At 40.2% G+C, this 14,351-nt stretch overlaps 1 protein-coding gene across 2 annotated transcripts in view; it reads right to left on the minus strand.

Moving 5' to 3' along the window:
* igf1rb (insulin-like growth factor 1b receptor) overlaps nucleotides 1-14,351 on the minus strand; it is a 90,954-nt gene that overhangs the window by 31,672 nt on the left and 44,931 nt on the right. For both annotated transcript variants that reach the window (XR_008302613.1, XM_026930589.3), the window contains exons 3-7: nucleotides 5,219-5,522; nucleotides 2,889-3,025; nucleotides 2,655-2,799; nucleotides 1,671-1,879; nucleotides 1,454-1,580 (exon numbers count right to left, since the gene is read on the minus strand). Coding sequence is in view for 1 of the 2 variants with exons in the window: in XM_026930589.3 (XP_026786390.1) it covers nucleotides 1,454-1,580; nucleotides 1,671-1,879; nucleotides 2,655-2,799; nucleotides 2,889-3,025; nucleotides 5,219-5,522 (922 nt within the window). In the remaining variant the exon portion in view is untranslated. The remainder of the gene's footprint in view (nucleotides 1-1,453; nucleotides 1,581-1,670; nucleotides 1,880-2,654; nucleotides 2,800-2,888; nucleotides 3,026-5,218; nucleotides 5,523-14,351) is intronic.

Below are 14,351 nucleotides of genomic sequence, written 5' to 3' on the forward strand. Positions count from 1 at the left end.
GATAATAAAGCTATTTAAGGATTAAAATACAATGTGGCATGTTTTAGGAAAATAACCAACGAGGAGGTGGTGTGATGTGGCCCGACATAAAGCATTGTTTCTTTTACACAAAGTTGATTTTCCAAAAACAGCAAGTCGCAAAGTCTTGTTCCTCTTATACCACAGCAATTTGCTGAGGATTAAAAATAACAATTAATTCTAGAACACCACCTCATATATTTGAACCATTTAGAGCTATAATTAATATTGCCAAACGTCCACAAAACAAGTTATTTCCTATCACTTACATTCTAACAGCTATAAATAAATCAAACCTGACACCACTGGGGATGCCTCTGCCACCAAGTCTAATCCTTCTTGTTACTACTTTGTATGCCAGAAATAAATATTAATAATAAATCTACTTATAAATATCAACAATACATTCACTTCATCTGCTGGTTACAATGTTAATTCCATATAAATCAACCACTCATTCTTGACATATCGTGTAAACAAAAATCTCAGATGGACGAACAGACAGAAAATCTGAAAACATAATGCCTTCACCAATCAGTGGCAGAGGCATAACAACTGACCAGCTTCTTTTTCCCTCTATCAAAATTAATATGATAAATAAAATGAAGCTTGTCATGTTACCAAGAAACCGCTAAGTACAAAGTCCTCTGTCCTGAAGATTTTCCTGTGGCTTTTCCTTCCATCAATGTTAAAGAAACATTCTCTGATAACAATATCAATGATAATACAGTGCTCTTTGTTAAATAATAGCAAAATATAAAGGTTTAGATTATGAGGAGCCATGTGAATTGGCTGTTACTACAGGAACAAGAGTATTAACGCAAACCTGTGATTTGCCTTGCAGTCAGAAGTACTGTCAGAAAATCAAGACTTCAACAGCACTGTGGCATAATCCCAGATAAATATACACAATATGGCCAAAAGTTTGTGGACACTTGACCACAAAGTTGGAAGCACACAATTGTATAGGATTTCTTTATATGCTGTAGCATTACAATTTTCCCTCCAAACCTGTTCTAGTATGACCTGTGAACAAAGCAAGGTCCATGAAGACAGGGTTTGTCAAGGTTGGGATGGAAGAACTAGAGTGGCCCAAGCCCTGACCTCAACCCCACTGAACACCTTTGGGATGAAGTATAATGCTGACTGCACCCCAGGCCTCCTCACCCAACATCAGTGCCTGACCTCACTAATGCTCTTGTGGCTGAATGAACACAAATCCCCACAGCCATGCTCCAAAATCTAGTGGAAAGTCTTCCCAGAAGAATGGAGGTTATTACAACAGCAAAGGGGGACTAAATCTGTGTTAATACCCACCGTTTTGAAACGGGAACATGAGTGTGATGGCCAGGTGTCCACCTACTTTTGACCATATGGTGTAACTGTAGAAAACAAACTTACAAGGCTATTCCATGTGTTAAAGAAATGGACTCACGCTTCTCTGTAGTACACTTCAAAACTGATAAGGCCTCTGTAACCCGGCGGTTGGTAGCGTTCCCATGTCAGCGCTATTGTGTTACTCCCAGTGCTATTGTTTATGAACTTCAGAATTTTATGTTCACCTGGAACACAAATAAAATTGAACAAATGCAAATCCAACCAATCCAAGATCAAGTTTTAAGCAATCAACAGTTATTAGTTTAAACACTTACAGTTTGCACGGCCTCCGTTGTTGCGGAAATCCTCCTCCACAAACTTCTCCTTGATGCCTGTTTTCAGCCACATCTTGCGAATCTCGGACATGCACAGGTGGGGGTTCTGGCCGAAAAAGAGTTTCCCTGCGTGAATGGTCAGGTTGTGCTGTGACCAGTCCCACAGGAACTGGAGGTGCTGGTTATCAAACGCTGAGAAGGCATACATGCTGCAGAAAAGTATCACAGCACTTCAGCAGTTGGCTAAGACCAGAATGAAAGTGTCTGTCATACCAATGTGTGAGAAAAGACAAGCAAAGAGACACAAAACCACCTGCTGCTGAGCATCTACAACTTTCCACAGCAGCCTTGCTTGACTCACTTTATAAATTTGCAATCAAATTCAGTTTGGTATCTTCTTTCAAATAAAGTAACAAAAAAGAAACAAAATAGAGCCCAGGCATAACAGGGTTTTTGTAGGCCTATCAGAATGATAATGCAATATGGTATAGCAGCTATAAATCTGTTGGAAATTCCTAAAATTGCTGGATTTACATTTAGATTATCTTCATAGCACCTAGATTTTTAACTAGATTTTTAAATTTATGCATACTGAATTAGACAAAGCCTTGTTTGCATAAATAAATGTACACTTTTGAAATAGTTCGAATACAATAAATAAATAAATAACATCTAAGAATATCGGCAATCAACTGGGGGCGACTAACTGTGACATTCAGTAATTATACAAAATTAATTAATTAATTAAATTTAGACATTTATTAATTATATTTAAAAAAAAAATTACAATGTTCACTGCTGTAGTCTTTCACCCTAAACTACTGCAGAGCTGTGTGTAACATGCGTGAAAGCCAAAATTACAAAGTTTATTACATCACATTTTAAACAAATAGTTTACTATGAAAAACTTCAGAGGAAAGCAACAGTTGTGTTTTGATGCCAATAAGTATTCAATACGCAAGTATTCAAAGACTTGAAGCTTACTTATCGCAGAGCTCCTTCCCATTAATGTGGTTTAAACTCTTGAGGAAGGACAGCGAGCTCAGAGTGGGAGAAAGAGAAATCCTCACACATCCTGTCACTGTCTTGATGAGGCCTAGGAAGTTCTCCAACTCAGATGCTATGTTGTCTGCGAAACAGAGAAAGAAATGAGTGCCACCCAGAATCTGACCACAAACGTTTCCTGCAGGAGTGTAGTGAGTGCGCACAGCTACTTACTGCCACGGCGGATGTTTATGCGCAGGCTGCCGTTAATAACAGTGCAGTCCTTTAGGGACTGTGCAGCGTCCACAGAGTCAATGTCTTTCCCCTCACACACCTTGTCACACAAGCCGTCACAAGCACTGCAGAACATACTGTGGGGGGAAAAACAGTGCTCATACAGGACCAAAATTAGAGCTGTCATATAACAGTTTCATATATTTTTTTATTTATCCTTTGGTTTAATACAATTATACAATTTTCTTCTAGGAGGCAAAAACACTTTCAGCTCTCTTTCCCTGAGTGTGTGTGTGTGTGTGTGTGTATGTGTATATATATATATATATATATGCGCGCTTTATGTCACTCTAGCCATGGCTGTTTTTATTGTCATGTAATTACCTTTTAACTAACGCTGTTATGGCGTCATGGTTAGTCCTGGCGTATGATTAGACCTCACTGCTGACATTTTCAAAATACTTATTCCTTATAATATTTATAACAGCTTATATTGACTTTAGCGGTTCTCATCCCTTTTGTATCTGGCTGGAACTCCTCAACAATTCTGCCACACCCTGCCAATGGACTTCCCTTAAAGCAGCGGTTCCCAAATATTTTTCATCAGTAGAACCCATTCAGCCTACATTATTTGGCTTAAGTACCCCTTGGAACTTAATGTAGGCTATATTAGAGCTTGTAAAAATATATCTATTATTAAAATTGAATTTAACATGACATTTCTATCAGTAATCTCAACCCCCTGTAATGCCACCACAAACAATGTTGGGAAACATTGCCCTAAATCATACTACAGCAAACTCTGGCCGTGTAAGCTGCTACTGTTGTAAACACGTCACACTGCTACCTCTGCTGCCACTCCTACCATACGCCATGGCTATCAAACGCACAGAAAAACACGACATTGACAGACCATGACATGGCGATATGGAAGCAAGATGGTGTGCACACAGACGCAGCGGCCCAGTGCTCTCTTCCTACATGCAGTTTGCAAAGCTGTCATGTTGCAACTGGCCGGAATGCTGCTAAACTAAACTTCATTGCCTGTGCAATGACAATAAAATCATTCTTATCTTCTCTGCGTCTAATCACTGCATATGTGGCATATTGGAATTTTGTTTCAGCACGGTGTGCCGCCTTTCCTCACATCCACCCTCCCTTTCAGTTTATAACGACAACATGATCAGTACTTACAGTGTAGTAGATTTTATGAAAACGTAATTCACAAAAACAACAAAAGAACAACAATTAGGGGATCCGAACTTTTTGCTTCCGTTTGTTTTTTTGTTATATATACAAAGATTTTGCAATAATATTTCATTTAATTTTCACCACCAGCTTGTGTGTTTTTAAAAGGTCAATGGGGGATGAAGGCAGATAGCACTTTCCTCTGAGTGTGTTACACTGCCTGTGATGTAGCATGAGCAGTAGCTCGCATAGATGCGGCGGCTTCACATGTTTTTGAGGAAGCCCGTGTTAAGCCCTCACAATCCCTGGTTGATAGCTGTCGTGAGACTGGAGGAGAGCAAATGACCAAATTGTACCCGCCTCACAAGACCCCCTTTTTTTAAAATTAAAAGTAAATGCTAAAATTGATTTAAGTTGACAGGGTTGTCATTGTAACCATAATACAAAAGAACACACAATGCGTTAGGTTTACAGATCTAAAAGAACTACATTAGATACAACAACCTGGAAATCAGTGAAATAAACGAATAATGAACGTATATTAGCGTGCTTGATTTAAACTGATTAATGCTAAATCTTTACAATCTAGACTGCTATTTTAACATTCTGTTAACTTTATTTTACAAATCTCTTATAGTCCTAGACGTACTCAAATCTTAAATCTTATCTATAGATCAAATTACCTTAAGAGGTAATACCTTACCTTAATTAACAGGTAATTTAATCTATCTATAGATTTGAGTACATCTAGAGCTATAAGAGATCTGTGGCATGTTAATAGATTTTTAACGCCCCAACATGCCACAGTAAAGGTGTGACTATAGAGTGTGAGCTGCAAAATGCATCTTAACACGCTTATTGCATTACAAATATCTATTCCTGGCTTAGCGTCACTGTTTATTCACACTACTGGTCTGGTCTATTCCTTACAAAGCTACAGTTTAGCAGGACTGGAGCCGAGCCAACTGATCTGCTGATCGTGTGGTGATTGCGTCTAGAGATGAAAATAACTGGAGACGGCTATGGACTGGCCTCTCGTTTCATACCACTGGTTTAAAGACCAAAGGCTATGATCGGGCACCAGGCTTTGCTGCCAGTGCCAAATCAACATAACTATAGATGTTGTGTCATGTCTCGCGTACCTCTGACTGTTTTCACGATTAAAGCCGGGTGGGCACTCCATCATGCACTCGCCCCCATGAATGACAAAGCGCTCCAAGTAAGGCAGGTGGACCTCGGCGCACATATCTAAGGTGATGCAGCGCCAGCCCTCAAATATGTACGTGCCCGGAGGGCAATGCTCCACGCAGCGGCCTTCGTAGGAGTAGTGCTGGCAGGCGGCGCAGGCCGTGGCACTGTCTGGAGCTGTGCAGCTGCCCAGGCACTGAGCGTGGCAGCACTCTCCAGAATTCGTACATGCCCGCTGCCCACACCGCTCTGGACACACTAAAGAAGAAAGGAGGAGAGAGGAAAAAAAACCTGTTAACATTCACTTTAACAATGATTACAATACCAAGTCCCGCTGCGTCCTCTGATCTAGTGCTTGAGTGTGTGTTCCTTGAGAGCTACAAGGGCAGCATAAAAAAACGAGGTGAAGATTTAAATAGACTTATAGATTTAGCTATCAAAGTGCAGCTGAAGCCACAACAAATCCACCGCAGTCATTTGAGAGGACTGTTTTGGTTTTGCCAGAGGCGCCAGTGGCATTGCAAGTGAACAGGAAAGCCAGATGTTCTCTTAAGAACCAAAGAAAAGGTGGTGCTTTTGCTTTTCAAAGGTTTAACAGGCTTTAAGCAACTTTCATTTTGCCCGAATTAAAAAAGCTAAAACAGCAGCAGGAAAAGGCACTGAATTTTCAAACATTAGAGCTACTAACTAAAACCATTTACCGTTCATGTTTTGATCAAATTGCTTCAAACAAAGCAATGGTTACATAACACAGAGTTTAATATGCAGCTCACTGACCTACAGAAAAATAACTACAGCAAATCCATAAGCTCTGTTTTTGTAGGTCCATTTCGTTAGCTCTGTTTGTTATGGAGCTATGATAGAAAGGAAAACATTACCAAATAACAAATGGAAATTAAAATGTCGTTGGCAATACGTACATGATTTGATTTATGTTTAGTCTGCAGTAATTAAAGTATCATTTTCTGAGAACAGAAACTAGTATGTTCCTGCTAATATCACCACCTGCAACTTGGGTTTAGACTGGTGATACATTCGCACCAGAATTTTAGTTTAATTTCATGTACACCAAGACTTCGAAGCAGTGATGCACATGAAGACTACTTAATCAATCATCACAGTAGAGGAAGAAATGCAAGTCGAAGTGGAATAGTGCGTAGACCCACGCATCTCGAGGTGCAAAGATACTTCACTTTCCCCACACGTACGTGCGTGCACACGGTTGCTATGCGAGCAGCACTTGCGTATCTTATGTACATCTGGAGGATTAAAAGTGATGTCCACTAGATGGCACATCAGAGCCAAAACATCTCTGACTGACTGGTTTCCAAGTCAAACTAATGTTTAGCGATTTCATGCACCGCAGACTCAAGAGCTCATCTTTAAAACTTTCCGCCATCAGCGTGATTGTTGTCATGATCTGTGTCTCAAATCGAAAGCCCTTACCCTACATTTAAAAATATTTACAAATCCAGAAAATCCAGAAGACTGGTTCTCAAAACAGGACCTTTCCGTGGGTGTAAAGGCTACATGAGAGGTTTTTAAATTTCAAACACTAACTGTAATAGGAAGCCCAGTTAGTCTTAGTGCTCAATAACGGTCTAGAATAGTACATACGTATGCGATTTGAAAGACGGCGTTAATTAGTTTATTCGATGGCAGACAGAGTATCATATGGTTGCGTTCATTTCTGAGGACATGCACAAGTGACATGCCAAATGACCACAGGATACGTGGCGGCCATCTTGCGTATGCATAATTAAAAGCTGATAAAAAGATAAAAACTGGACTGTGCATATATACAGGGTTTTGCAGTAAACACCAGGTTCTAGGGGAGAAAAAGCTGCCTCTCATCTGATTTAGTTAAGAAGTAGACACAGCTCTAGATGAAAAAGATGCTGCAGAAGCGACTGGTGCAGTCGAGGCATTACATTTATTTGTACAGTGTTGTAGGCCTATTTAATCTTTTTTTCTGTCAAAGTTTGCAACCTTTCTGCCTCTTTTGTCAAAAAAAAAAAAAGGCAGTTTGTGGCCATTTTTGGCCGTAAATATTTGGTGGCATCTCTAATAAATGTAGATAACTAATGTTAACTATTTACTTGTCTAATGTTAGCTAGGTCAAACATACACTAATAGATTTTATTTCACATTAACGAACTCAAAATATTCCCCATGAAAATTTACCTTGAAAGCAGGAAAGCAAGGCCACGTTTTTTCAAGCAGGAAAACTGAGTTAAGATGAGAGCACTGGCCCAAAAGATTACTAATGTGAGATGGGGGAAGGGGGCGTGCCTTCTAAGGAGTGTCAGTTAATATCGGAGAGTTTAAAACACCTACACAACTGTCAAACATAAAATACACCCAAAGAGTGTGGAGTGATAACTCCTAGCAGTGTACTCCAATGTTAAAATGGAGAGCTGCAACACAAAAAGGTTGGCAGATCTGCGGTTTGTGACTATTTTCAGTATCCCTCAGCCTCTTCCTTGGCCTCCTGATGTCTCTCTAATGATCAGCCTCTCGGGTGTCCACATGTACAGTTCTAAACTCTCACAGCCACAGGGAGGCAATTACAGATTAATGGTGACTGTATTACACCGAGAAAATATTGCGTGTTGCAAGAAGAGCTGTTTATAAAATGCATAAAATCACATCACTGTTGATCATCCACATGCTAAACATAAGGGTTTCTCCTTGTTAGGCTCTAGTTAGAGACCTGGTTCCATCTTACACACAAATCCAGTCCACAGATTCCACTCAGCCAGAACTACCAACCAGATCCCTCTGCTATCATTCTAAATAAGAGCGCATTGTAAAAGGGGAGAGAGAGAGAGAGAAAGAGAGAGGGAGGAAAAACTGATTCAGGTCAGAGCACCAGCAAGAAAAACACCAGCTTTAGCACAGAAACGGCCTACATTTAAATGAGCTCCTGCTTCTTGCTCTTGATGAAGATCGTTCTCACGATTTCCAGAGCACCCAGAGGCATTACTGACATGCTATGAGCTCAGATATCAACTCAGGTGACACCAGTATTGAAACTTCAGGAGAAGAGGGGAAAAAAAAATAAATCCACGATGGCAAATGAGATCGTCCAACAATTGCCCTCACAACACTCCCTCTCAGTTCATGTGAACTCCGATGACCCCTGGAGGATTAAACCCAAACAAAGTGCCTTACGGAGTAAGCGTAATGCTGCTGTAATGAAGGAGCTGTTATGTGTAAATTCCTGACAGTGGAGCCACCAGGCGTTCTCCAGAATGTTCCTATTGCTAATAAACAAGAGTGCAGTAATGATACACAAGTGTTCATAGCATTAGTGATTTTTGTATGAGTGTGTGCGTGTAAACCGAGCACATCCGCTCATGCAAAACTTGTGCGTAATTTGAATATTAAAGTCAATGACGGCTTATGGAAATACTAGTGTACTGAGACATGCGACAGGAAAAGATCACTCTGGGTTCAGCCCAGCTTACCTGGAGCTTCTGTTCATGTTTTTGATATATTTAATATTGGTTATTAAAGGCTTTAAAATCATTTTTAAATGAAGTAGTAGACAGCGACGTCTGGTTATGATATTAGGATGACAGAAATGATACCCTGCGTACCCTACTACCAGGGTAGGGAAATGACAATAACATCAGTATAGTGATAATGTTATTCACAATGTTTCCTGAGATTGCTGAACTTTCTATAAATAGAAATGTAATTTTTTTTTAAATGTAAAAAAAAAAAAAAAAAAAAAAAAAAAAAAAAAAAAAAGAGAAATATTTTTTGTAGATATGAAATGAAAAGTATCATCAGTTTTGTGTTTTTTAAATAAATGAAATACTATTTTATTCCTAGGATATTATCTGCAAACTATCTATCGTTATATATATCATGTATCTCGGGTACACGTCTGAACTGCCTTCGAGAATCATGATATTTTTGTCACATCACCTACCTGGCATTTCTTGTGTCTCTGTATAATCATCGTGAGTTGACTACAGTGGAAACAGCTGAAGTGAGAAAGAGCTATAGAGGGAGACAGCGAGAGAGTAAGAACGGAAGTGCGATCAAGGGTTAGAGGCTGTTAAAATGTAGATAACCTTGAGGCGAGCTCCAGCAGGCCAAACAGAGATATGGGTTTAAGGGGGGGGGGGGGGGGGGCGCAAAATGGAAAGTTTCCACAGGAGATGTTTTGGAATTCTCAACAGCTTTTTTGTCCAAGACAGCTGCTGATAGAAAAACATCCTCCAGAAGTGTGTAGACATGCCTCAGGTGAAATGCGCGAGCGGAGAACGCCTAAAATTTTAATAGTGTATCTGAGTTAAAGGATGAAACAAAGAACAACTGTTAGAAAAAGCACATTAAGTAAATTTTGTGTCAGAGGTGGAGGGGGGGAATTTCCACAAGGACAATTCCTAATATTATTAACAAAAACTCCACAGTGCAGGTTCTCACCCCAAGCAATCACAGGTTATTTAATTCATAAGTGAATTCCTACTGTTCTATATCATAGAGCTACACTATATGGCCAAAAATATGTGGACACCTGACCATCACACCATATGTGGTTCTTTCCGCAAACTGTAGAAGCACACTATTGTATAGGATTGTGTGCTGTAGCATTACAATTTTCCTTCACTGGAACTAAGAGGCCCAACGTGTTCCAGCATGACAATATCCCTGTGCAAAAAGTGAGCTCCATGAAGACATGGTGTGTTAAGGTTGGAGTGGAAGAACTCGAGTGATCTGCAGAGTCCTGACCTCAACCCCACTGAACACCTTTGGGATGAACTGGAACACTGACTGCACCCCAGGCCTCCTCATCCAAAATCAGTGCCTGACCTCATTAATGCTCTTGTGGCTGAATGAACACAAATCTCCACAGCCACGTTCCAAAATCTAGTGGAAAGCCTTCCCAGAAGAGTGGAGCTTATTATAACAGTAAATGGGGACTAAATCTGTAATGGGTTTTTAAAAAGCAAATACAGATGTGATGGTCAGGTTCACCTTTGGCCATATAGTGTACCTCCAATGAGGTGATATGAACCAAGTTCACTTCCTATAAAAAGTCTAGACCATCTTGTGAACTCTCATAACCCCAGCCACACAAACACAAACACACACAAGCACACACAAGCACACACAAGCACACACAAGCACACACAAGCACACACAAGCACACACCTGAGGACTTCACAGCACTGCAGAAATACGGTACAACCGATGAAAATTCACACAAGATTTAACATGAACTCTATTATTCTGTAGGCTTTATGTTAATCTCACAGTGCACTGTAAAAGGCCTTCATTACATCCTGAACATGACCTTGTTGTTTCTTGTACAGAAGAGTGATATTGGCACAGTATCGGATGTTGCTGTGGCAGAATTCCTGGAAAACATCCAAAAATGAACGTCTTTTTGTTTTTAACAAAATGATTTTATCTGCCAATAATACTCTTTGAAGTCTTGACTTTAGGAACACACAAATATATTTCATCATGCTGAAATGTTTTTGCCTTGCCTTGGCTGTCTGCCTGCAGAGATCATGTTGTGTAAGGAGCCAGTTTAACAAATGTTGTGGAAAAAACAGTCAGTCTACCTAACAATGTCTAAAAGCTTGATTTTTTTCACATGCATGATCAAGTTGTTGGATAGTTAGATGTCATAGCAGAACGGACATAAGCCTAATCATTTCAGTTTAAAATCAGACACCGGCTGTTAAAATGTCTGCGACACTACTGCTCCAACACATCATCAAAACGCACAAGAGTGCTTACACACTCTGTACAGATGACAGCGGACAAAGTTTTAAAATGTTTAAACAACCTAATAAAAGACAGATTAGCATGACCAGAGACAAGCTAGATGAAAAGATGATGGTGAGGCATGTGTTTCAATGTTGCGAAGGATTTTTACCTCAGGTGATAAGAAAGAGCCTGATGTAGATGAGGCTGTTAACCCAAACTTATCATTTACAGTTATGAACCTACAGGTAGGCGGGACATCTTTCAGTGGAATTGGAAATACGGGTTATATACTCATGGATATATAACACTTCTAATGCTCACTGCATACACATTTTAGCCTCACCTATCTGCTAACCACATGGCCAAGGATGAACAATAAGATTAATACACACACACACACACACACACACACACACCGATCAGCCATATCATTAAAATCATCGACAGGTGAAATGAATATCATTGATTATCTTACAATGGCACCTGCCAAGGGGTGTGGGATATATTAGGCAGCAAGTAAACAGTCAGTTCTCAAACCTGATGTGTTGGAAGCAGGAAAAATGGGAAAGCGTAAGGATCTGAGTGACTTTGACCAGGGCCAAATAGTGATGGCTAGACAACTTGGTCAGAGCATCTCCAAAATGGCAGATCTTGTGGGGTGTTCCCGGTGTGCAGTGGTTAATAACTACCAAAAGTGGCCCAAGGAAGGACAACCGGTGAACCAGTGACAGGGTCATGAGCGCCCAAGGCTCACTGATGCGCATGGGGAGCGAAGGCTAGCCCTGTCTGGTCTGATCTCACAGAAGAGTTACTGTAGCACAAACTGCTGAAAAAGTTAATGCTGGCTATGATGGAAAGGTGTCAGAACACACAGTGCATCGCAGCTTGCTGCGTAGCCGCAGACCTATCAGAGTGCCCATGCTGACCCCTGTCCACTGCCAAAAGTGCCTAGAATGGACAGGTGAGCATCAGAACTGGAGCATGGAGCAAGAAGGAGGCCTGGTCTGATGAAATCACATTTTCTTTTATGTCATGTGGATGGCCGGGTGTGTGTGCATTGCTTGCCTGGGGAAGAGATGGCACCAGGATGCACTATGGGAAGAAGGCAAACTGGCGGAAATGCTCTGCTGGGAAACCTTGTGTCCGGGCATTCATGTAGATGTTACTTTGACACGTACCACCTACCTAAACATTGTTGCACACCATGTACACCCCTTGCAGGATTTTTTAGACCTAAATCACAGATGATTATGTAGAATCCACAAGCAGCAGAAAAATATGTTCACACTTTCTGGTCCAGGGAAGCTCATGTTCTAAACTAATATTACTAAATTGGGAGGGAAAATTACACTTGACAACAGTATCTAGAAAATGTTTTTAGAGCAAATTTGATTAGTGAACATCCTGCATTTGATGGATGCTCAAAATGTTTAACTTCCAAACAGAGCAGCTACATTCCAAAGGTCTTGAGCCGATCTCTTAGCCTAAACTAATTCCTTCACACACATGCTTCAAACGAACATTTACTTTCTGTTGCGTCAGACTGTGCAGTGCCGTGGAAGTCACAGCAGCTGGAAAAGTTGAAACAGTGAGCTAGAGCAGCTGCAATGCGCACACCGCACGAGGCTTCACACAACGTGCGCTGCATTCTTTCTCTACATGATTTTGGCTGCTCTGTCGTGTCGTTTAAACGTGCCGTCCCCTCTTACCCATTTAAAGGCCAATCCGCAGAAGCCATGTGTTTATTTTTCAATCCTGCCATCGTTAGAGCTTGAGAACTTATTTTAACACAAAGGTATAAAATAATGCAGATGTTTTACTGATACAAGGAATGATCAGGATAGAAGATGCAAGTTGGTCAAAAGAAAAGATCTAAAAATGGATTTTAACTGTTTTATTCTGGTAAACACCTAGCGGTGGAGTAACTTGCTAACATTTACTCTAAAGCTTCCAGTTAACTACACGCATCTACGTAGCTCACAATATACCTAATATATAGGCATACTATTTAACCAAAATAAAACTTCTGTTAGATCACAAGTAACTTAAGGTTGTTTTCAAACTTGAGTCCACACCTGGAACGATTCTGGGCTCATTTGGGGGAGGAGTTTATAATCAAAGATTTGCTTCCCCCACATAGAAGACTTTCTTACCAAATGTGGTTTGATTGTTCAATGCTGCATGTCACTGTAATGCGTCCAGATTAGCAAAAATTGTAGGCACTACATACAACTTTATTATTATTATTATTTGGATTTTTGGATGCATGGCATGTCATTGTGCAGGAATAGGGCGGCACGAGGTGTGTTTTTCACCACGTTCTCAGTGCAAGCACACGCAGCACAAAGATGAGCTAATGAGTGATTTTGTTAGACAAAGACTAATACAAAATGAAACTTTTTTACTTTCCTTTTTTACTGTTCCCGTCTCTCTCAATGAATCATTGAAAACTACTGACAGTTTTTTCCTTACTTTAGCGCAACACAGATCAAATGTCCAAGAGAAGCCTTTGACTCTGCTCACATATAAACAATTCAGAGTTTCGAGTTGTGTCCACTTGCATTTCAATGCCTCCTTGGCTCTATATATCAATAAAGGTGTTCTGTCTCCATAACAACACTTTTCCTGCCATCATGAAACCTGAAACAAGAAGTGACCAGTTGGAATAATCATCTTACTCCACACCTCATGCAAACTGCACCACAGTTCAGTTGACACAAACCCCAGACCACCATTTTCAAAAAGACCAGGGATCGATTCTCTGGACTGCTCCCAGTCTTAAAAACAGCTTTGAGACTTCACTATCCATACCGAACTCTCGGGAAAACGGTTCCTGGTCCGGGAAAAAAATTCAAGCGTGAAAACCACCTAAGCTGTACTCTGGGGATTACAAGACAGAAAAACGATAATGCATGTCCTCATTGGTCTCCTTCTTTCCGCTTGCTTCCATTTATAAATAAATAAATAAATACATACATACATACATACATACATACATACACCCTGTCCAAAAGCCAATACTGATCAGAGATAACGGAATTCTGAAACCACAGACATAAACATTTAGTAAAATTTGACAGCATGTGGCAAATATTTTCTTCAAAACAATGTGTCACAATTTGTTAAAGAAAATGAAAATGCGATCCATTCATTGCAATGAATCCAAAGCAGCATCCAAAGCAGTGCATTTCCACTGCACAGGTGAATGCAGATGAATACCATCACATTCAGAAAACATAAATTTATCAGCTATTAACAGCTCCGGTGTGCTGCTTAGTCCCATGTGTTAGTTGGCAGAAAACTGACTAGGCTACAAACTGGCTACAAAATTCTAACAGGTTTTAATGTTAAGGT

The sequence above is a fragment of the Pangasianodon hypophthalmus genome, chromosome 11 (genome assembly GCF_027358585.1).
Source record: "Pangasianodon hypophthalmus isolate fPanHyp1 chromosome 11, fPanHyp1.pri, whole genome shotgun sequence".
In the NCBI taxonomy this organism is placed as follows: Eukaryota; Metazoa; Chordata; class Actinopteri; order Siluriformes; family Pangasiidae; genus Pangasianodon; species Pangasianodon hypophthalmus.